The sequence below is a fragment of the Ambystoma mexicanum genome, chromosome 1p (assembly GCF_040938575.1).
Source record: "Ambystoma mexicanum isolate Mex_15411 chromosome 1p, UKY_AmexF1_1, whole genome shotgun sequence".
In the NCBI taxonomy this organism is placed as follows: Eukaryota; Metazoa; Chordata; class Amphibia; order Caudata; family Ambystomatidae; genus Ambystoma; species Ambystoma mexicanum.
In genome coordinates this window covers 1267792489-1267817041 of record NC_090921.1, presented here as the reverse complement: position 1 = coordinate 1267817041, position 24553 = coordinate 1267792489, and the positions used below count along the sequence as shown (strand labels likewise).

Sequence of the window (24553 nt, the reverse complement as noted above, 5' to 3'; positions counted from 1 at the left end):
TTAACAAGAAGCGGCAACATAGTTGAAGACTAAGGGTAACACAGTTTCCCTAGTACTGACAGCCTGAAGGACGTGTCAGTTTCACCATAACAAATGAGCAAAAGCTAGCTGTGCTCCACTGGAAAAAGTCAGGTTAGGTAAGCCAAACAAAAGTAAAAGGTATGGGGGGTCCATAGATGGTGGGAAAATTGCACATAAGGGAAATCTTTCCTAACAGACAGCACATGGGAGATGTGGGAAATCGGAGGGTGTCCCACTCGCTAGTCCCTGGGGATCTCTTTCAGGTGGCCAGGGCACAGCCATCGCCTTTGGATCCAGACCCTGGGGATGGACCAGTGCAGGAGGATCACCTGGGTGAGGGTTCTTCAGAGAGTGGGGGTGAGGCAGCCGATGGTGAGATGCGGTATTTCCCCCTCTATTTTGGTTATCCAGCCCATCCTATGTTTTAGGGTGCTCAGAGGTCCCAACTCCTCCCTCCGCCTCCCCTTTTACACAACCACTGGGCCGAGGAAGAGTGTGACTGAGGGTAACAACATTAACTTTCACATATCGTACTGGACATGTCCTGCTAATCGGGCACTTGATTCAAATTGCATACAACTGATAACAATTAGCTCTCCTCACATGAATAAAAGGCAGACCCCATAGACACACAGTGAGAAAGGTGGAACACCAGTACGAGCAGGGCTTCCAGGACGATGGCAACGGACCAAGGGCCGAGAGCAGTGTGTTGAAAGCCCCAAGAGTTCCTTACTGGAGGTCGTTGCCTCCGACAGGCCGCGAAAGACACGTGGAGAAGGCCAGATACCACTAGTGAAGATTGCATTGTGTTTCAAAGACGCCAGCGACCCTCCTGGGTGAACGGCAGAGTTGGCTCATGAATAGGGAATCACAAAACCAAGAAGAGACGCACACAGTTGGTGAGTTGGCAAGCGACCTGAAAGACCGGTGTGTGTTAAAGTTTGCAGTAGGAATATTATATTGCAAGTGAAGGCTGCACGCGTGTGAATGAGACGCGAGGAAAGGCAGACCCGTGAATTAAGTTTGAAGTAAAAGTCAGCTGCAAAAACAGCAATACTAAGTAACTGAGTGGTCCGGCGAAAGAAAGTAGCCCCCTCGAAAGTCTCATTGAAAAGTAAATTGTTTGAAGCGATAAAGCGTATGAACAGCAAAAGTGAAATAAAGAAGTTTAACTCCTAGAGAAGGGGAAAGCGAAAGTTAAACTGTAAACTTTGAGTCAAAGTGGTCCTGCAGTGGTCTGTAAGGAAAGTCATGCACGTTTGAAAGCCTTTGACATCAGAAAGGGGTCCTAGCCTGACAGAGGGAGACCCGAAGTGAAATTAACTTGGGGAAGGTAGCCCCCTTGCAAGTTTGTGTTGAACTTAATCGTGAGAGGTCTGAGCCCGGCAGAGGGGGGGACCTACAAGAACTGTGTGGAGAAAGGTCTGAGCCTGACCGAGGGGCACCTTTTGTGATCGTTTTAGTTGAAACATTATTTTGGAAGTCAAGAAAAGAGACTTGAATGTGGAAGGCCAGACGGGCCTCGAACCACGTGTTCCAACTTTATTGTGTTGGATACCTAGCCAGAGTGGGATCATCCTGCCAACAGGGACAGCCTTACTCAGTGAGGTCTAACGTGGGGAGGAGCGCTGGTTCAACCACATTAATTGATTTTAACACTGATTTTTCTCTTTTTTGTACAAGAGATGGGGTAGGCATTAGCTTTTGTTAGCATAGGCCATTTTGATTTGACAGACTCCACTAGGACTTAGTTATTTATCATTTGATGGTCGAGACTACTCCCATCTTAGTTTCTCCAACCCCAACTATTTCAATAAAGGTTTTTACAAATTGTATTCATTGTGTCAGTGTCATACTTGTGATACCAACCTCCCCTACAGAGAGCAGGCACAGCACAAGGGGGGGTGGGGAGGGGAAGGAGCAACAGCACAAGTGAGGAGTGACAGCTGTTGGTTGTATGTATAATTGCAGCCTTGGATCGTAGTTGTCCTTCATTGTAGTTTTGATCTCAATGGGATTTCCTACAAGGACACCTGTATGTTGTCAGTGGGACTGCACCGCTCCAAAACATTGTATCCTGAAAGGGAAACTGACATAGTAGTCCAAATACAGCCCAACTCCCCCTGGCTGTTTTATTCTACATCAGCCCCGTGCTCACAAAGAAGATAATAGCTTTTCAGTGGACCTAGCGTTTCACCTCCCGGCTGGCTGGCTGGCTGGCTGGCTGGCTGGCTGGCTGGCTGGCTGGGCAGCTATTTAACTCCTGGGAGATGGTCTGATGTATCTATGTATGTATAAACATTACATTTTCAAAGAACTGTGCCTAAAGTAGCCCAAAAGCGCACACACTTGTGGTTTGCCGCACAAATGGTTTTGAGTAGCCCAGTTGTGCTGGAAATAGCCCACTCTAGTAACCATGCACGGAGATAGGCTGTGCTGTGGTGAAAAGAAAGATCACTGCGCTGTCCTAGCTTTGAACGTGAAAGACAAGTGACATGTTACAGTACTTCTGATTTGGTGAGAAAATTAGTTCAACAAGCCACTAGTGGATTACATTGGCGAAATAGAACAAGAAATAACATTTAGTGTGTTGGCCGATTATGACACATTTCCAGTTGTCATGCCAACCACAAAGTCAGATTTCTGGCACCCCTTTATTCTCTTCTCTGTAGCAATGATGTTGGCAATATGTTGGTGGCTACGCTACCAAAATACCCCAAAACCAAAAAGAACTGAGGATTACTACTTATATGACGGAAGGCTAGTTGAGCTGTCCTGAGCCATTGTGCTTTTCAGGGGAGAGCTGCCTTGTCTTCTGTCAGGCTTTTGATTACATTTTGTATTGGAGTTGGTATGCCTGAAGCATGAATCCAAACTCCACAAGTCTCCAGCACTCCTCAGGAATATTCTCACCTATTTTTCAGACTTTGTGGGTAATTTAAGCTTTTGAACAGTGATGAGTTATTTGTCATCTTTCTTGGCAAATGTTGTTTAGATGTTGTACAGAACCCTCGAGGCCACAAAAAGTACCATTCACAGAGTGTCTTGTTTGAAGTGACAATTTGTGTGTACGTCTATTAGAAATATATTTGAGTGACCGCCGTACGCACTTGTAGAGAAACTGCCACTTTTCCTTCTTGATATAATATGTTGATTTCCCATTTCTTCCAGAGCACTAACTAAGTACTGAGATACACTCCCTCCCCTTACCGTGTCCCAGCCATGATCCCTTACAGTTCCTCAATTCCACGATGTTTGGGAAATCCCATTCCGGTTTTCCTAAAACCATTGCTAAACTCGTTTCTGGAATTGTACTTCTTAATCAAATAGAAAAACATACTGGATACAATTAGTATACAGTCACTGTCAACATCTGTTTGTCCCAGTTACACCCTTTTACTTTCAATTTACACATTTTATTCCATGTAATTGAGTTCAATTAATGTGTATATTGGCAGTTTGGTATAAATTGTTTAAATTCAAACCCCAGCATTTGAATTGTGATGTGGAAAATTAAACCTTTTGCATATTCTTTTTATGATCATGTGTATTGTCTTCTTTACAGCTCGGAGAGTCCTCGAGTTCATTAAAGGTGGAACGTGGGTGAGAGATGCAGGTTGCGGAGGAGGCCTGCGCGCAGTTGGAAGACGAGTTGCTGTGTATGTTTTTACTTAACCATTTAATTTTTGCTTAGGTATGAGCCACTTGGTCTGTGTCTACTGCAAACCTATTGAGGGAAAGGGGGCAGAGCCATTTCCTTGAAAGTTCAAGTTGGAAATGCCAGAGTGTAAATCTTAGTTAAAATACAGAGGAGTGGGATGCGTTTAAAACGGCTATTTTGAAAATTGAAACCACTTTACTCTTTATCTGAATGTTCTCATTGATAAGATAATCTGTTTGTTGGTTTTTGGTGATGCAATACATAGATGGGTAAAATAGCGATCAACGTTGTTTGCTCCTATCGAACTAGCACTCTCGACCTTCTCAAAGATGAGTTGTTAAAGGAAAAACGTAGTCGTTTTAACTTTCAAGCCTGTCAATGTGAGCTCTGTGGCAACACATTCTGCCACCAGCAAATGGCATTCTAGTGCATCACACAATCTGGTAGAACAATTCTTTAGTGCCTTGGGAGATTTCCTGCAAATCTTTTATACTAAGAAGATGACATTTTAGTTTTTCGTTTCATGATTTTTTTTTTATTCAGTCTAGTTTGTTTCCTACCATACACAAATTCAAATTCACCTTTAATCAGAATGGCTATATTTGTCCTTAATTTCTTTTTTCTTTTTTGAGGATAATTTTTTTGACCTGTATTTAAAATTGGGAGGTTGGGGTGGGAGGTTCACCAACCATACGTGTCCCCTTCTCTACCTCCCCTCAACCCCCACTCTTCTTTTCACTTTCTTTTTTTAAAGTGTTTTATTCGCATTTTCATATATAAACATTAACAACGCCCGCCCTGGCACTACCACCTCTGCCCTCCACCCTTCCCCAGACAGCTGCCACCCATTGTTCAGCGACCAACCATTACTCCTCAGCGCACCATATTGAGTCAACAAAACAAATCCAATAAGTGAATTCTTTGCGGACACCAATTCACTTGAATGTCATTGTGGAGGAAGTCCAATACCAAATCCCAATCCTCAAACTTCCTCTGATTCGATTCCCCCTTCCTCCCCGAACCACATACGTCACCCATTCCAACGAGACATGGTGCCAGATCTTCATTATCCATTCTTGTTCTGTGGGTGGCAAAGACCATTTCCATTTTTGAGCAATAAGCGACAAAGCTGCTACGCTTAGAATCATGTATGCCTTTAGATGGGATCTCGTTGATAAGAAATCCAGAACATCACCCAAACCCAACATTGCTTCCCCAATGTCTCTACGAATCTGGGACCCAACTATATCTTTCATCGCTGCATTTACTCCATTCCTATATGGTTTCAGAATTGGGCACTCCCACCATATGTATCCCTATGTTCCAGTAAATTTGCATCCTCGCCAACATTCCCCTGAGGTGTTTGGATGAAACCTATACCATTGCACCATTACCTTGACACACATTACCATGAGTTTTGGATTTCCTTCCAGACTTCCTGCCATTGCTGTTCTGTTATAGGACTAATTAAAACTTTTTCCCATTGATTCTTGTACCTCCAACTTGGTTGACGTGGGACATCCCCAATAAACTTATATACTGCACCTACGATATGTATGTCGCCTGACTTTGTAATCAACATTTCAAAGTGGGTAAAGTCCCTTATTGCCAAGTGTTTTTTTCTATGGCGAGTAAACAATGTTGCAACTGTACATGCCTAAACCTCTCATCTTCACATATAGAGAATACCTGTTTACATTGTTGTAATGTCTTGATCTCTTGACCCTCCACCATATCATCCATCTTTAGGCAACCTGTTTTCTCCCAACGCCTAAAGGCTTCCTGCTCCAATCCCGGTGTGAACTGAGGATTGCGAAAAAGGGGTGGGCAATGTAGCGCTACCCGACCGCCGGAGCACTGTATCCAACACATCCCCTATCAAAGCTGTAATTTGGCGGAGAGTTGCAAATCTTCAACCATTTTTTAATTGAATCTAATAAAGGGAGATAATTTGCTAGATACATGGATTCCAAGGAATTAGTTGTCCGCACTCCCGTATATTGTAGACCCCTGTCGGTCCTCATAAACTAACCGATATCCATATTCCTTTCCTGTGGTGCCATTCCCCCTTGTAACATCATTTCCAATTTATGGATGTTAATTTTCAGGCCCGCCACTTCACCAACTTTTGCCAATTCTTTTGTGAAAGCAGTTAATGAACTAGTTAAATCTGTCACTGTCGAGAGTAAATCGCTGGCAAATGCCATCACTTTGTGTTCCTTGTCCCCAAACATTATAACTCTAACATACTTCTCTTCCCGAATCATGGAAAAAATATTGTTCCAGGTGAATCTTACAGCACCGGGGATAACTGGCATCCCTGTTTAGTTCCCATAGATACCCTGATTCCCTGTGAAAGATGCCCATTAATTGCGAGCCGTAATAAATGCGATTGATAATTTGTCTGGACCATTTGCAAAAATCTTGGTTCAAACCCCATAGCTTCCATGGTGCGAAACAAAAAAGACCACTCCACCCGGTTAACTGCTTTTTCAGCATCTAATGTTATTACACCTGCGGAAAGGCCGGATTTATTAACCTTCTCAATCAGATGACTTGCCCTTCATATATTATCAAACGTCTGCCTTCCCATAACAAAACCAGACTGATCTGGGTGGATAAGCCTCTGTATCATTTTTCCCAGTCTTGATGCTAATATTTCATTATATATTTTTGCATCAATATTGATGAGCGCTATGGGTCAGTACGACCCACATTGAGTCCTGTCTTTGCCTGGTTTAGGTAATAGAACTACCGTTGCCTCTTCCATAGTCTGTGTAATACAACCATCTTCAATGAATGAGTTAGAGAGGTCATTGTTGGAATTAAGAAATCTTTATAGGTTTTGTAACACAGTGCTGGAAAACCATACGGTCCCGGGGCCTTGTTAACTGGTAATGCCAATATAGCTCCCCGTACTTCCTCAGGAGTGATCTTCCCTTCCAATTATTCTTTCACCAACCACAATTTTATTCAGTTGCACTGCTTCAAATAATTAACCTGAGCTTCTCCATCCGGAAAATCAGTATTATATAGTGCGGAATAATATTCTGTGACTACCCATAGTATGTTTTCTGAAGAGCAGCTAATCGTGCTCTGTCTACGGAGGATGACCCTTGCTTCCTCCTTCATCCTCACCTCCCGTGCCAACATACGGTCAGCTTTATTGGCCTTAATGTAATACTGCTGTCTTTAAAAAAAGCAAATATTTCTCAGCATGCTTAGTCTGCAATAGATCTAATTGTCCTTTGAGAAGCCTACATTCTTTCCTTAATGTTACTCCCCTGTTAGTTTCCATTTTGCTCATTACCCCCTTCAGTCGAGCTTCTAGATCATTTTGCATCCTACACCGTCCTTTCCTGTATTCCCAGGGTCCTATTTTTTTCAAAATATTCCCCAATGCTACTCCGTATCTCATTGTACGTGACCGGGTCCCTCAGTAGATGATCTGGAAATTTCCAGCGCCACAACCCCAACCCTTCTATTTCCTGACATATATCTATTGTTATGGGTGCATGGTCTGATATGCTGATGGGGCCTAGGTCCATTTTCTGTATCTGACCCAGCAAGGTGGCGGACACCCAGATGTAATCGATCCTAGAAAATCAGCGATGAACATAAGAGTAAAACGTGTACCCTCTCGTTCCCCTCCGAGTTTCTTTCCAGGAATCCACTAATGCTAGTTGAGCCATGCGTGACGTCAACAATTGTGTACGACCCCTCTGAGAGGGTTGTCCGGACGCACTCCTATCCACCGATGGATCCCACGCCATAATAAAATGTCCTGTTAATATTATTTGTCGCTCTGAAAATTTTTCATGTTTGGTCAAAACCTCTCATGGTTTGAGAGTTACATTGAATATTTGTACGGGTGGTAATATGAAATATTTTATTTATAGCATGCCCATACACAAGTGTTTCAAGGTGCGTAAGAACACCCCCTTTGATGCAAAGGGTCCTCACTGCCCTGACAGGTATTCACTTAGTGCACACGCATTTGCGCGTACCTGCGGAAGCAAAAGGACCAAGCCATAAGGCTTATTCTGCAGAACCAGAGAACCTTTAAATTTCAGAAAAGTTGCAGTCCGTACCACAGAGGAGTGCTCCATTCTCTACACGTTCCCAAAAAGGAAAATAACACATTCTGGACCACAAATCCCATAAGGTGCTAGATGCTGCCACTCTTCTTTCAGAGATTGAGGGAAAACTCCCTCTGGGGTTTCGGTACTGATAAACCATCATTATTGAAGCCAATTATGTCAGATTGTTCTATACCAAGAACCTACAACTCTCAAATTTAGCAATTCTTCGGATCCCCCAAAATAGGTGCATTGACCTTATTTAGCTCTAGGTTGTGTACCAACTTATGATTCTGTTGATCACAAACCCAGGAAACACGAACACAAATGCCATGATCCATTCAACCCCTCACCCCAGAGGCTACCGATTGTAATTCCTCCTTCGAGTCTATTCTCTTCTCTGACACTGAAGGGGACTCATTTAACCCTTTGAGGTTCTCTGCTGTACCTTCTCAAGAGATTTTTGGGACTCCTCTGTGGAAAGAAAATTCTCCTATTCGACAGTCCTCCTCAAAAGAACGTTTTCCTTCTATTCCATAGGCCCTTTTCGTAGGAATTGTTTGAACTTGCAGTTCCCCGGCATAAGTGTTGTACCATAACACCGTAAAAATACTACTGCGCCCTCAGTGCCTTGTTTCAACAATCTGGATCTAGTAATCTCTTCCACTGTCCCAATGGCCAGTATGGAAGAAGAATCCATTTGGGCCCTTTAATGCCAGAGCTGTTAAAAGTATTACGAAAGCAGCTTTGCCGTCTATTCTCTCAGAACTTATTCTCTCAGAACTCTTTCTGGATGTTTTGTCATTTAAAGTTAACTCAGAGACTCCAGCCTGCCCTGCCACAGACTCCAGTCCATGTTGAAATGTCTTACTGTGGACTCCCCTCACTCCCACAATCCCCTTGTCCCCCGAGACACAGAGGGCGGAAAATATCTATTACACACTGATCTTTCAAACCAATGTCAAAAGCCATCCATGCTCTAGAGGACTAAACTCAGGAAATGCCAGCAACTTCGCCATTTTATTTTAAGGCTAACTCCAGCAAATCCTAATAAACCCCTGTTACTGGAGCTTTCTACTATGGAACAGGTGATCAACAATTAGTGCAGCCCCAATAAAAAATCTGGTCATCTCGAAGTCTTTACACTCAAAGTATAAAATGTCCATGGCTAAACTCTTTTTCGTCCCGAAGATTGTTCTAATGTAAACTGTCGTGGTCGCTGTAGCTCTGATTACGTGGAAAAGTCCTGTGCAGAACCTGTTTTCTGTTTTAGACCAGCACTCCAAGGCATGTGAATTTTAAGGCAAGTAAAATTACCAGAATTCCACTTTATTACCCAGGTAAATCCCCTCCCATCAACTGTCTCGTCTGCTGCCAAAAGGTTTTTACAGTCGGGCATTCCCAAAACATATGTAGAAATCTGTGGGTTCTCTACCACACCATGGGCAATTTGGGGATGCTTGTCTATTGAATTTTTTAAGTTTATGCTGGGTCATCTAGGTTCTGTAGAGTACATTTAATTGTACCAGTCGGAAATGTGCTTTACCGGAAACCTGTTTCAGAAACACTAATGCGCAATACCTTTGCTTATCCTCCAGCTCCTAACCCAAATCCCCTTCCCATGCCATCTTGATCCGCAATCCCCTAATACTAGTTCCAGGTATTAGATCTTGCTATATCCTTTACACTGGTTTCCAGTCATTCTCAAACTCATATAAAAGGGATAAAGTGTCACTATGCTTAGGTCCTTTAGGCCACTCCGGTAATCTTGCCCATGCAGTTTTGGTAAGCTTAATATATCTTACAAATTGCCCATTATGTATCCCATAATCAACTATTTTTGAGAAGTCTCTGAACCCTGCATCCTGCAAGACCAGGTTCCTCCCATTTCCTAAAGATTTGTGTACATTTAGAATTTGTGCTTGCAGACAAGGGAACATGCGCTGAGTACTACTTTCCAGAGCAAAGAATCTTCATTAGTCTACTCCATATCTCCCTCCCCAGAGTCAAAAAGTAGGGTCTATCTCGAAAGCATCCATCCGCAATCCATAAAGGCTCCTTGAGCACAACCGTTGTTATTGCTCCAGGCATCATGGTGGCGTCCAGCGTCCCATTATCCGCCAGTCACCATGCCCGGTACTGCGATTGTGCAGTCAAGTAATAGAGTTCAACCCATGGTAGTTGGACCCCATCTACATACCTCAAGCGCAACACTGGCAATGCAACTCTGTCTCTTCCGACTCCAGAGAAACCCTTTGATAAGAGAATCCTAGGTCTTAAAGAATGATTGTGGGATAAGGAACATATTAGTAAAGTAATGATAGGCGAGGCATTACCACCATCTTAATTGGCGCCACTCTCCCCCACTGTGGGAATACCTCTTTAATCAGGAATATTTTGCTGCTCCTGAGAGCATCAGGATGTGAACAGGGACCGGCTTCGATCCACCGCGTAAATGGGCATATAACCACTATCATATAGTGGTAGCCTTGACGTACTTGGATCGTGTCAACATAATCTATATGGAGGTGTGGAAAGGCCTGCTTGGGCAGGGTATTGCTCCTTGCACTACACGTAGTATGGCCTGCATTAAATTTCTTGCAAACAATAGTTTTCCTTAAATGCAGCTATATGCTCTGCCATTTTTGGATTGAACCACTCTTCCCCAATGTGTGCGGCAAGTACGTCCCTACCTTTTGAGTGATCTGTCATCCAGGTGGCCAGGACACGGCAATCGATATTGGATCGATGAACCAGTGAGGGAGGATCACATGGATGGCGGGGTCCTTGGGGAGTGGGACACTGATGGCTGAGATGCGGTATCCCCCTTCTTTCAACACCTTTTTCTCATCCTACCATGTAGGATATCCCAAAGCGCTGAAACCCCACCCCTCCCCCCCGATACTAACGCTTTCGCACAACAGGGAAGACAAAGGACTAACACCAGAGCCAATTTACCTGACATGTCCCAATACAAGGGTCAGGCAAATACAGGAAATTGACCAGAAGCACACACCTGACAGCCCTTTGCCTTCCGCTCGGGGATAAAAGGTGGAACACGAAAGCACAGGATGAGCAAGGCAGAGCGCATAACGTGCGAGCTAACTCGACGTGGAAAGACGGCACTTACCGAGAGGGGGACCAGGAGAGAAGCGACCATTGCCCTTTCCGACCAAGGCCCATGAATCCTCCACAGAAGGAATCGCAAGACCGCAAACAGTAGCCAGGCTGAGTTGCTGCAGATGTCTATGGTACGTGAGACCCTCCTCCGCTGATAACCAAGCCGGGGAAGGACGCTGGTCTTGTGGTACCAACCTTGACTCCAAGGAAAAAGAAAAGCAAGCGTTTCATCGCAGCCGGTGAGTCGAGGGGAGAATCGATAAGAAACCAAACTGTGTTGAACGAAAAGTAGCCAACGGCTAATTTGCACATTGAAAGAATGAGGTACAATTGACTTGAAAGGGGAAAATGAGATTAAGTCCCCCCCCTTTGTGTGTGCTTGGCATTTTACGACTGAAATGGCTGATGGGCGTTGCAGTGCGTCTGTGAGCTTGCCCAGTAGGGGCGCGTGTTGCACTGGTGTGCCGTCAGCACTTTGGAAGCCCTACCTATGCCATTGTGACAGTCCAACGTGTACATTAGACGTCACGTGGGCCGAATCGGAATACACTGCGACTTCCTGATACCTGTGTGCTTCTATTGTCGTTTGAAGAGGCACTAATTCTGCCACTTGCGCTGAAAAGTGTGAAGGCAATCTTGCGCCCGTTACTATTTCAGTCGTTCCGACAGATTTCATTTTTACCATTGCCGTCCCAGTATGCCTTTCCCCTGTCGCCTGATCCATCGTCGAGGACCCGTCAATATAAAGTACTTCTCCCCCCTCAAGGGCATTCTCCCCCACTTTGGAATGTAGTTCTATTTGTTCCATGTATGTAGTACAGTCATGCACATGGTATCCCTCCTACACTGGTTCAGTTAGAAATGTCGCTGGTTTTTCAATTCTGCACCTTACTACCTTTATCAGTGGATTCGAGGTAATTGCCTCATATCCAGGCATGCTTTTGAGTTTTTCGAGGATTGCGAAGAGGACATGCTCCGTTTAAAGCGTGGTGTTGCCCTCCCATTGTGATAATTACCATCTTTCTACTGCAAATACAGCAACAGCCAGAGCTTGTTCACATGGGTAATGTCCTCTCATCACCGGGTCTAAACGTCCACTTTAGTAAGCCATTGGCTTATATCCTAAGGTTGTCTTCTGTGTGAGTACCGCAGGCATCACTACTTCGTTGGAGTGTGAGAACAAATAAAATGTGTAATGGTATTCAGGAATCGCTGACACTCGAGCTGTGCACTTCAGCTCCTAAAATGCTTTATTCATTTTGTGTGTCTATAATAGATTACCATCCCATCTATGTGCTTCACAGAGCCCACTTAATAGGGATCTTGTGTTCTTGCCATAGTCAAGTACCCAGGCTCTGCAATAATTACAAAGGCCTAAGAATTTCTGCATTTCTCTCACTGTCTTGGGCCTCGGTGTCCTGAAGATCACTTCTGCCTTTCTGCAGTTACCCTTCGGCCTTCCTGCGATATCAGCTGTCCTATGTACAACACTTCCTTCTGGCAATATTGCAATTAACCCTTCTCTGCTAATAGTTGGAGTCTTCACTCCATCCAGATCCCGTGCGGCATCGGGCACAGGGCCCCCACTGCAGGAGCAGTGTTGCCAGCACCCCCAGGTGAGACTTGGGAGGGCCCCCTTGCTGCACTGACCGCCGCACTACGTCCGCACACCTCCGGCACAATCGGATGTGAAATCTGCTTTGTGTGCCATTTTTCTACGGGAAGTGCCTCGTGAGGGCATTTTCCCCACCCGCGCAACGGCAGCAGTGTTTTTTCGTTCATTTGTGCTCGCCGCCATTGGCCTCCTCGAGGACACCACAACTCCAAGATGGCCACCTGCAACACCTCTTCGGTGCTCACCACCCCCACGGACCAGGGCACGTGTGATTGGCCCCTTGTCTCCATTTACCGGCCAATCATCGCCGGCAGGCGAATCGACGGCCCACCCACGAAGGCTTCCTGTCTGGAGCCTGTCATGAGCCGGAGGAGCCAGGGGCCAGAAACGCTGCCCGACTTCAGCCATACTGCTAAGACCTTTCGGGGGAAGTGCCTCTATGCACCTTGCCTCTCAGACTACATTTTGACATTTATGTGGAACTCCGCAAAGACTATCCTTATGCTTCCTAGTCATACATAGACATCCGCTACAGGTGTGATCTGCAACACTGCCCCCCCTCCCTGAACGCCACTCAATCAGCAATGTTGCTCAGACGTTCTATTCATTTGTATGTTGAGTAATCCTACCTTACAACGTCCTGATCAGCCGACAGTCCATATCTGCTAATTGAATATTATCGCCTCTCTATCTTTGCCTCGTCCATCTAGTCAAGGTGTATGTTACTCTTGTCTTTGCATTTTAGCTTTTGTGTTCAGTCAAATCTAGATGTTGCCCTGCCTGTGCTCTCAGCCATTTGTGATCAGTCAAATCTAGATGTTGCCCTCCCTGGGCTCTCAGCCATTTGTGATCAGTCAAATCTAGATGTTGCCCTGCCCGTGCCTTCTAAGCCATTTGTGTTCAGTCAAATCTAGATGTTGCCCTGCCTGTGCCTTCTAAGCCATTTGTGTTCAGTCAAATCTAGATGTTGCCCTGCCCGTGCCTTCTAAGCCATTTGTGTTCAGTCAAATCTAGATGTTGCCCTGCCTGTGCCTTCTAAGCCATTTGTGTTCAGTCACATCTAGATGTTGCCCTGCCCGTGCCTTCTAAGCCATTTGTGTTCAGTCAAATCTAGATGTTGCCCTGCCTGTGCCTTCTAAGCCATTTGTGATCAGTCAAATCTAGATGTTGCCCTGCCCGTGCCTTCTAAGCCATTTGTGTTCAGTCAAATCTAGATGTTGCCCTGCCTGTGCTCTCAGCCATTTATGTTCAGTCATATCTAGATGTTGCCCTGTCTGTGCCTCTCAGCCACGGGGACACCTCTGCCCCATCTAATGAGACCCAATTTTGTCTCTTGCGAACAACTACATAGGTATCCCACCCAGGTAGCTATCACTACCATCATGCACCTCAGTGTAATCCTTCTACTGCACCACGTTCTAGCCCCACACGCTGCCCAAGTCACTCAATTACCTACGGCAACCACACCTGCCCTTGGGGTTAAACCTGATCTGCCACTTAATAATCTGGCCTGCAACAGAATCCAAGCCTGCCTGAACCTATACCATTTAGCTCTACCAACTATGACCCCTATAACGAACCTTATGAGTCCTGCAGCACCACAGGCGCCCACCTCCCCAGCAACCACTTTAACCAATACCTTAATGACCCAGCTCTCTGGTTGGAACACTTTGCCATGAAACTCACTCCCAACCAACCTTGCCCCCTTATTCTTAGAAACAAGAGACTTGGCACCAGATTCCGCCTACGACATTCCCGCACCAATGCCACTAAGCAAATCTCACAGATTACTAAGCAAATCCCACATACTCCACCCTGCTCACCTTCATCCACCGTTATATGCAAAACCATTACCACAGGGGTTAAACTGCCTGTGTTCAAGGGCGCTCTGATCAATGCTAGATCTCTCACAGCACACGCTCTAGACATAGCCGACCTCATCACCACTGCTGACCTTGATTTCATTGCCATATCTGAAACTTGGCTACATGCCGCATCTGGCCCCGCTCTATCCCTGGCTTTACCGCCCGACTACGGCATCACACGTTGTGACCGCGCCTCTGCCCAATCCAGAGGCGGTGGCGTGGCCTTCATCCATAAAAACTCCCTTGACCTAAGAGTGGTCTCCAATTCCAAACTCGAATCAGCTGAACTGCTGTCAATCAAACTACTACTAACGCCCAACCAAACGGCTACCCTTCACCTTATCTATAGGCCCCCTGGCCCGGCACCCACCTTTGTCAGTGAAATTTCTACTCTCCTCCTCGACAAAACGAAAAACAATACACAAACCATCATCCTAGGTGACCTCAATCTAGGTCGTGGTGACTCAAAAGATCCCGTGGCAACTGACTTGGAGAATGTTCTAACAGACCTTGGCCTCACCTTGTACATCCAAGAACCGACCCACATCAAAGGCAGGACCATTGATTGGTTAGCTGGTTCCAATTGCAATATCCAGGTCCTCAAGAATACCCCATGCTTATGGTCTGACCATCATATCATAACTTTTAATATCGAAGCTATCCCACGAGCCCCGACACCGATAGCCCCAGCACTCCCCACTCGTAGTAAAAAAAACATAACCAAGGAACAACTCCTCCCTCTGTTACTCCCTGCCCTCAACGCGGCTACCAACGCATGCTCTGACCCCACCTCCTTAGCGGACACCTATAACCAAACCATGCTCACGGCTATAGACACCATAGCACCCATCAAACTTAGGAAGGCCAAACCACGAGCACATCTCAACTCATGGTTCACTCCACAGTTAAAGGCATGGTCTAGTAAACATTTTTATTGTCCCTACGGGTCGGCCATGTTTTTTTAAGCCTAAGTGGCTCGATTTTAGAAAACTTTCCTATGGACCTTACCCAAGTTTTCGTCCATTAAACACACGCGAAAACAAGCACCAGGGAGCCGCCATTTTCTGATAATCCTATCTTTTCCCCCATCGCCCTGGCTGACCTGCTTTTGCGGCACTAAATCAAATCCCCCGCCCCGAAGCCTGTCATCAGCAGACTCGTACCGCCCATTTCCCAACGCCAAAGCATGTCTTGTGTCAACATTCGCTGCGCTTCAGCTAATGACGTGTCGCCATGGAAATGGCAGGACGCCTCTTTCCTCAATAAGTATAAACAGACTGTTTCACAACACACAGCAGCAGATTTTCGATTCCATTCCCCTCTCTGTGTTACTTTGAGTATTCAGTGACTCGTTTCAGTGCTCTGGTCAGCTACCTTCGCCGCTTGTAGCCCGTGTGAACAGATACCAGTACCACCGCTATAAATTATTTTAGTTTGTTTAACACACAATGGCCACAATAATGCCCTACATGTACGAGCCCGAGTATACCGAGGAGGAACTACTGGAAAGGGAAGCACGCGAAAACGATGGGGATTCGGACGGCAGTTGGCAGGACAAATCAACAGATGAAGAGCCTGGGCCTAGTCGAATGGACGGCGTCTCCACCTGGTGCACATGCAATCGGTGCGAGCTAATGCCAACTGAGGACGAGAACTGCTGCTGCCGAGAAAACTCGGGATGCCTGGCCTACATTTCGGAAGGCGAGCCACGACCGCAATGAGCTGCCAGACTTCAGGGCAGCCTGCCTCACACGGGCCGTGTTGAGAATAATGATGGTGCTTATGCTCGAACTTCGCGCAACTGTTCGTCCTCGTAATCCGAGTAACGAGTAAATATACTCTGCTTGTCATGCCACTCCTATTTCATGTTCTTCTACTATATCCAAAATTACATCTACATATCATTGTAACGCATGTAAGTCGTTCAATAGTGTGCATTGTCAAGATAGCATTTGTCCGTGCAGAATGCCATTAGTTACAAGAATTGTCATTGACAACAAACGTTTATTAAACTTAACTCATTTAAAAACAGTTTGTTTCATTCTTTTTCACAGGTGGTATAGGCTGGTGGCCTATCGTTCCTTTACATGGTGGCTCCACGGGAGGCTTGGACACCGCGTTCGAAGAGTGATACCCGCCTGTGCCGTTCGTGCCATTAGAGAAACGTTCCCGAGTGACAGCTGTCAGTACAGGGGACTTTCTCTCGCTGTGCTGCAACCTGACCTGTATAATCTTTAAAGTCTTGTATTTTTGTGTCATGAAAATAAGATACAAAATAAAACACCACATATATTTTAACAACGGTTGTTTCGATTTTGTAAATGAATCAAGTGTGTCTCCATTCAAGGATGGACGTCCGACATCTGTGCTCCGAATGGGTGAAGGTCTGGTCGCTGTGAAGCAGGGTGGTCACTATCTAGCTAAGCTAACATAACATATTCTCGATAATGCATGCACTAAATAACACTTGTTCAAAGTCTTTCAGTGGGTTATGTCTCTATAAAAGTCACACATATATCTATACTAACAATTACCATTGGATTATACAGGCCTTAGGGTCTTGACCACTATAATACACCGGTTGAAGTGTGGGTCTGTGCTCACAAGAATCTCTGGTATGTGGCATTTGTTATCAATAAGCAACGATATACTATCATTGATTTAAAGACAATATACTATATATTGATATAAAGGCGGTTCGCGCCAGTGGATGCGCGCTGGCATGGGGGGCTGTCGGGCGCGAAAGGCCAAGGTGCCAAAGTACATGTACACTTCAAAAGGTATCCCACGCCAAGGGGCCATCGGTCACATGGCCTCCTCAGACCCTGTGTCTCCAGCCAGGCCTCCCCTTGAAGCAGGCCGCCCCCCTGCAATCCACATAAGTGTGTCTCCATTCAGCAGTCTTCCTGTGCCTTATCTGCACACCCCAGGCCCATCCATCCCACCCCCCTGTATCAAAGGCGGTTTGCGCCAGTGGATGCGCGCTGGCATGGGGGGCTGTCAGGGGCGCGAAAGGCCAAGGTGCCAAAGTACATGTACACTTCAAAAGGTATCCCACGCCAAGGGGCCATCGGTCACATGGCCTCCTCAGACCCCGTGTCTCCAGCCAGGCCTCCCCTTCAAGCAGGCCGCCCCCCTAAGACCACGACATACATACGTCATTCATTCACAAACACACCCCTGTTTCTAATACTTTATAAACCACTTGATATGTCTCATGAGAACATCTTTGTGCTTTGCAAGTCAACTCCTGAACGTGTTACCTGGCAACCACTGAGATCTACGCTAATATGCTCGTCGTCGTGCTATCCGTGAACTTCTGTGACCGCTTAGAGCAAACCCATCAGTGTGCTACCTGTGGCCACCCACCTATTCTCCTGCAACATACTGCTCTGCTTGCTGAATCCAACTGTTTGTTGGTCAAGGTAAGGCCATGTATCCTAGTCATATTTCGCAGATTTTTAAATTTCTATCTATTTGCGAGTTGAGTACACAATAGTGCTAGGTTCATTGCTATTGACTTGAGGTTCCATTGCTATGCTATCAATAGATCTATTTATTTTCATCTGTGTCTATTGTCATCGAATTGCACCCTTCGGGGGTCCAGTCTATAATGTAAGCATGTTTCCTTCTCGTGCAATACAGAACATCCAAGGGATGATCACATGTTCAGTTTTTAGTCACATCATTTATACATTTCTGCAACTTATGCAAATACTAAGCCGCACATAATGAACTGGTATAGTTCCTGCGACCAAAACAAACCTTGCATTGATCATTGTATGATTCATTTACTTTTGTATCAAATCTTTATTCTTGAAGATTGTATAATAATGTCGATATTTACTTTTCAGATTTATCAACAATGCCTGCCTGTTCGATTAGCGGTTGCCCTTCGAAGACCCATGCGAAATCTGAAGGCACTAAAATGCATGTATTCCCGAAAACTGTTGATCGAATAAGAGAATGGGTCAGACATTGCGGATATCCACTGGATGAGCTGGAAAGTAGAGTCCAACAAGTCTTACAGGACAAGAGGGGTGATCGATACCGCATCTGCAGCCGGCACTTTTGCTTGGACATGTACACAACATCTTGGGTAACAAAGAAGAATAAACAGCGAACGACACGGAAATTGCTCAAACGCTATTCCCACTCTATTCGTCCACATTCCGCCACCGGTGAGTCAAGTGTCCGGATTTAGCTTTAGGCCTTGCGGTAGTTTGTAGGTAGCCAAACGGATTAATTGATATTGTAGGTGTTCTATCCCTTGTAATAATTTCGATATTGATATGAGTGTATAGTTTTTTGAATAATGACACCTATCAATATATTCTTTTTCGATTTCATAACCCACAAACGCAATGTATATATATGGGAACAGGGAACTGTGCTGTATTGAGCATTTTTCAAGTATTCTGTCGCCTTACATGGCTATTTTTAATATTGGCATTTCATTATCAATCATTAATTTACCTTTATAACTTCTTGACTATCCCTTGAATCTGAAGCAAGAACATTCTACATCCTTGACGTGGTCGCAGTTATCAACCACTTCTAGCGCGTATCAGGTAATCTTACTAGGCTAATCCGCTACAGACTTGTTTTATGCATGTCAAGTAATAGTTTTATTTTATCGTGTAATTATTTTACCAAATGTTTGGTTAGTGCATTCCAATTGATATACACCTTAGTTATCGTCCACTGGTGTTTGTTTTCAGTTATAATTAGTGTTATCCACACTAATGCAAGTACTGTCTTTCAGGGAGATGCTGAAGCGTCTGCCACATCTACATTTCTAGGTGTTCTTCACCAGCAGGAGGTATGGATACTGACAGCTCCATCGAGCGTCATCATCAGAGCTGGAATTCTTGTCGTTTGATTGTTCTACACAATGTTTCATTCGTGGTTAGCCGTTGATATGTACCTGTGCTGTCGACCCCAGGTGTGTGTTATGTTTTCACTATTGTAATCCTCACTAATGCAAGTACTATGTTTCAGGCACTTGATGGAGCGTCAACCCCTGCACTTGATGCAGAGCCTGACATTCAAGTAATTCCAGGGGAAGGGGAAGTGGAAGCGGGACCATGCGTATACGAATCGGCGCAACAGCTTTCGGAAGTGCGCACTACATTTGCAACATCCATAGATATTCTTCAGCAGCACGAGGTATGGATAATGACAGCTCCATCATGCGTGATCATATAACGTGATTCCATTTGCTATACTTTCTTCCCTATTAACGCAAGTGCTGTGTTTCAGGGAGACGACGGAGCTTCCACCACAATCACAACATCTCATTTAGATGATGCAGATGTAAAGGAATCAGAGAAATAAGTCGATGAAATGTGATCATATTTAGATTTTCCTTGATTCTTTTGGACAATGCATCATTTGCTGTTATCTCTTTATATGTACCTGTGCGTTCGACCCCAAGTGTGTGTTATGTTTCCAATATTGAAAACCATACTAATCCAAGTACTGTGTTTCAGGGAGACGACGGAGCTTCCACCACAATCACAACATCTCATTTAGATGATGCAGATGTAAAGGAATCAGAGAAATAAGTCGATGAAATGTGATCATATTTAGATTTTCCTTGATTCTTTTGGACAATGCATCATTTGCTGTTATCTCTTTATATGTACCTGTGCCGTCGACCCTAAGTGTGTGTTGTGTTTCCAATATTGAAAAGCATACTAATGCAAGTACTGTGTTTCAGGGAGATGCGGATGCCTCCTCTCCAATACAACCATTCATGGCAGTCCATGCAGAGCCAGAGGTATGGATACTGACAGTTCCATCGAAATAGATCATCACTGGTCGAATACTTGTCGTTTGATTGTTGCACACAATGTTTAAATCGTGTTTGGCTATTGAGATGTACCTGTGTGTTTGTCCTCACGTGTGTTTTATGCTAACAATATTTTGATACATAGTAATGAAAGTACTATGTTTCAGGGAGACGATGGAGCCTCATTCCGTGCTGTCTATACAGATACAGAAAATATAGTCGTTGCAGCGCAAGAGGAAGGGAGGACATGCGGAAACAAATCGGAGCTACAGCGTGCAGATGTTGAAGGTCGAGTCAAAAAAGTTGCAAAGAAAAAAAAACAAAAAAGGTAAGTTACAAACAGTTCATAACTTTAAAAAAATGTTTGTGCTGGGGACTATTTTATGTTTTTTTCCAGTCAATTCTACTACACTCCATCTTGTGTTTAAACTGAACATCCCTTTTCCAATCTCTCCTCCAGTTACCCGTGGGTGTCAGAAATATACATACACAGACAGTGAAGCGAATGAGAGATGTGGCTTGCCAGACAGTGTACACTATGGAGGAACTATTAATTGAGGCGAGGTGTGTTCAGGCTCGAAATGCTCATGTCCAATGGCCAGAACATGAATTAACTGTGTTTGGAGACTACAGCAAAGTTGCATTGGACCATAGCTACAGTGCGACCACACCACCACAAGAAGATGTTATTGAATGTATTGAAGATAGCTCTGAAGTAGTTGCAGATCAATTCACACAATCTACACCCGCCAAAAATTTGCCACCAAAAAACATGTCGACATTGTTGTGTTCTCCCATCAATGTTGAAGTAATAGATGTCGAAATGACAGTGAATGAACCAGCCGCAGCATCCATAGACGCATCAGAACTTGATATCAGCGATATTACTTTCCAATGTGTTGAAATCTCCACAACGTCACAGGCCGAAACAACGTTGACGCAGGATGACAGTCTAATGAAAGAGAGCAAATACATTGTATTCGACAGTTGTTTGATGGAAATTATAAGTATGCTGAAATGTGTGCATTCCATTAGAGGGAAAGTATGTGAAAAGCCATTGATTAATGTGACTCGTCAAATAAAAGGCAGTAACGTCAAAATAAATGCCGCCTGTAGATTAAATCATAGGTTCTCATGGTCTGCACAAGCGATGCTGGGGAAACTGCCAGCAGGCAATCTACTGTGTGCAGCTGCATCACTTTTTAGTGGCTCCAGTTTTAGAAAGTTAGAGGCTTTCTTTCAGTTTGTGGGACTCCATTTAATTTCTAAAGCGCTGTACTACATATACCAACGTGATTATCTGTTTCCGGCCATTAGTGATGCTTGGAAAATTGAACAATTGTCTCTAGCAAGTACATTCGAAGGCAAACGATTCAGGCTAGCTGGCGATGGACAGTGTGACAGCCCTGGATTTTCTGCCAAGTACTGCACCTACCACTTTCAGGACATGGATAGTAAGAAAATTGTGAGTTCGGTGGTCGTGCAGGTAACACAATGTACATCGTCAGTGGCCAGGGAGAAACTAGGATTTATAAAATCAGTGGAATATCTACAATCAAGGGGAATGCACATCGACCTCATAGCCACGGATAGACACGTTTCAATTGCCAAGACAATGAGAGAGCAGTTCCCACATATTAAACATCAATTTGACGTATGGCATCTTGCTAAATCAATCAATAAGAAAATCTCGGCTGCAGGGAAAAAAAAGGTTTTGAAAGTATTTTGCAGTGGTCACATTCTATCACCAACCATCTTTGGTGGAGCTCAAAAACTTGTGAGGGGTCAGTGGAAATACTACTTGAAAAATGGCGGTCACTGATGCACCACTGTACCAACGTTCACCGCTGGACAGCAAATCAACATTTCCACCAATGTGAACATGGCCCTTTGTCCCCAGAGGAGGCACGGAAGAAGAAGTGGTTGATTCCATCTTCACCGACGCACAAAGCCATTGAGAAGATGGTTTTCGACAAAACTATCAAGAGATTTGAGAGGACTGACAGAATTCTGTCACACAGGAGATTTGGAGGTGTTCCACAATATGTGCCTAAAGTACAGGCCAAAGCGCTTGCATTTTAGCTTTCGGGGCATGAAACATAGCACTCTACTAGCGGTCTTGGCCAATAACAGCAATGTCGGACGTGAACAATCTAGGACTAGGGGTAAAGTAAGGTGTTACACCTCGCCCTCGGCCGCGCCACGTTTCCAGGGTTCTGCCTCGTTGCTCTCGTATGAGCAAGAACAATTGGGGAATTCCGGTTAAAACTAAAATAAGGGACAGGAAAGTGATCGCCCTTCATAAAGGGTTACGGCGCCGGCACGCGCCCTTCTTATCGTGCTGGCAGCTGCCATGGCAAATTTCTACACGAACTACAGCATCCAGAAAACCTGCTACGTTGTAGTTCTCGGCGTTGAGAGGGGAGCCTCATTTTCAAACGATACGCCTCTTGTTGTTATTTATTCCACAGCGGCATACAGAACGCTGCTTCTGTTTAAAGTTACAACCGGCATACTTTCCGAAGTGCTCTCCCTGTATCTTGAATTGTGAAGTCCTTGTTTTTCCCATGTACCGACCCTGCCTGCACACGGACTCCTTCTTCTGAATTCCCGATTGAACTGTTTTCTGACCACCTGTGTACCAGACCCCTTGCCTGCTTTCCGGAACTCTTGGACACTGATTCTGCTGTGTTTCTGACCACCCGTGTACCAGACCCCTTGCCTGCTTTCCGGAACTCTTGGACACTGATTCTGCTGTGTTTCGTGACCGCCTGTGTACCAGACCCCTGCCTGCTTCCTGGACTCTGAGATAGTAACTACTCCGGTAAGAAAGACACTATTTGGAATCCCTTATTCTGTGGAATTCGACTTCATTCCTAAGTGCATCTTTTGAACGCTTTGCTGTGGTGCACCATCCCGAAACCAGTGCGACCCTCGTTCCGTTCGGGGATAGCTACCCTACTAACCTCCCTATTTTTTATTTTATACTTTCGTTGTTTCCCAGGACTCTTTACGTCAATCCTATTTCCATCAGGGGTAAAGTATAGTTTCTCTTGGTTTTTCCATACTGCAGAATTATACATTAGCCATATACTAAGACCTCTCTACTTTATAGGTTACTCCGGTTCCTTTGGCTTAAGGGGAGATTAAACCAGGTACTACTAAAGGGGAATAGTCTTGGAAATAAACCAGTTTCATTATTGGCAGATTATTAACTTGTTATCCTTTCCTTTACAGCCTGGGTTTGAGACGGTCTGTTCTCCCCGCTTTTTTGATCGATCGGTCCCCTTGTCTGTACAGTTCAGCAGGTGGTCATATCGGTTTAAAGAGCTCATTCCCTCACAGAGAGGAGGCTTGGGTAGGAGGCTCCAACCCTAGCTCCTTCAAGCAACTTCCCAGCAATAGAGGTCCGGCCTGTTTACATACTCTCCATTCCGGTGAGTAACATAAGGATGCCTCGCTACGCTAAGGTGTTTTCAAAACGAAGTAAGCAATGGGTGATCAAACCAGTCTATGATGAAATGCAGTTCGACTTTGTGAAAGGCCTTATTGTTGCTGTGTTAGAGAAGCACAGATATGGAATTTTGGACGTTTCTGTGCAGAGCAGTGATCCATTGCCACCGAACATTGCGACTGTGCCATGCCCACCCGAAGCACAGCTGATTGTGAAGTACAAATCCCGGTTTAAATAATTGCAATACGATTGTCTTTTTGTAAATAAATGTTATTGTACAGTGTACCTGTAAACCTAACCCCTACCTTCACCATCATGGGTGGCGAACAAGCTGGTGTCATCTTTGAATTCTCTCTATTCACCTCACAAATGTCTATGTATATATTTTTCTCATGTCTCATCTCATGTAAATGTAAATGCTGTGCACTGTTAACGGAGGGGAGGCTTGCGTATTGCATATAATAAAACAAACAATACATCTCACTTTTAACTCAACTCCTGTGGTACTTTATACTTTCCCTGACCTTCCGCCAAAAATTAAATGTCTCAATTTGGGCTGCAAAGCTTGCAGACAACGGGGACAAAATTGGGGTACTTAGAACGCGCCAGCCAAGCGGGCCGTGGCATTTGGGAGAGAAGCCAGTTCGCATTTGCACATCGAGGCGCACTACATAGACGGATTCTAAACTTCAAGTTCTCACAGATGCCTATACTACGTGATGTTGCAAATAAAGAATGCGAAGGACAGCGCCCAGATGAGGCCCACAAGTCGCACTGGAAGTATAAGGGTCTATTGTTTTTTGACCTTGAGACAGGGACCATGCCAAAAGAACTACATTTGAAGGGGGTGCGCAATAATGTAAGAGACGATAAGGCAGAAAATTCAGAAACTAGACCGAGTTTCATTTTAGTCCAGTATACGAAAAATCGTTGTCAAAAGCACG

The 24553-nt window shown here is 44.8% G+C and overlaps 1 protein-coding gene across 3 annotated transcripts in view; it reads left to right on the top strand.

The window, feature by feature from the left end:
* Positions 1 to 24553, top strand: part of LOC138452785 (E3 SUMO-protein ligase ZBED1-like) — a 657632-nt gene that overhangs the window by 73296 nt on the left and 559783 nt on the right. For all 3 annotated transcript variants that reach the window (XM_069605131.1, XM_069605127.1, XM_069605129.1), the window contains exon 2: positions 3587 to 3680. Coding sequence is in view for 2 of the 3 variants with exons in the window: in XM_069605127.1 (XP_069461228.1) it covers positions 3632 to 3680 (49 nt within the window). In the remaining variant the exon portion in view is untranslated. The remainder of the gene's footprint in view (positions 1 to 3586; positions 3681 to 24553) is intronic.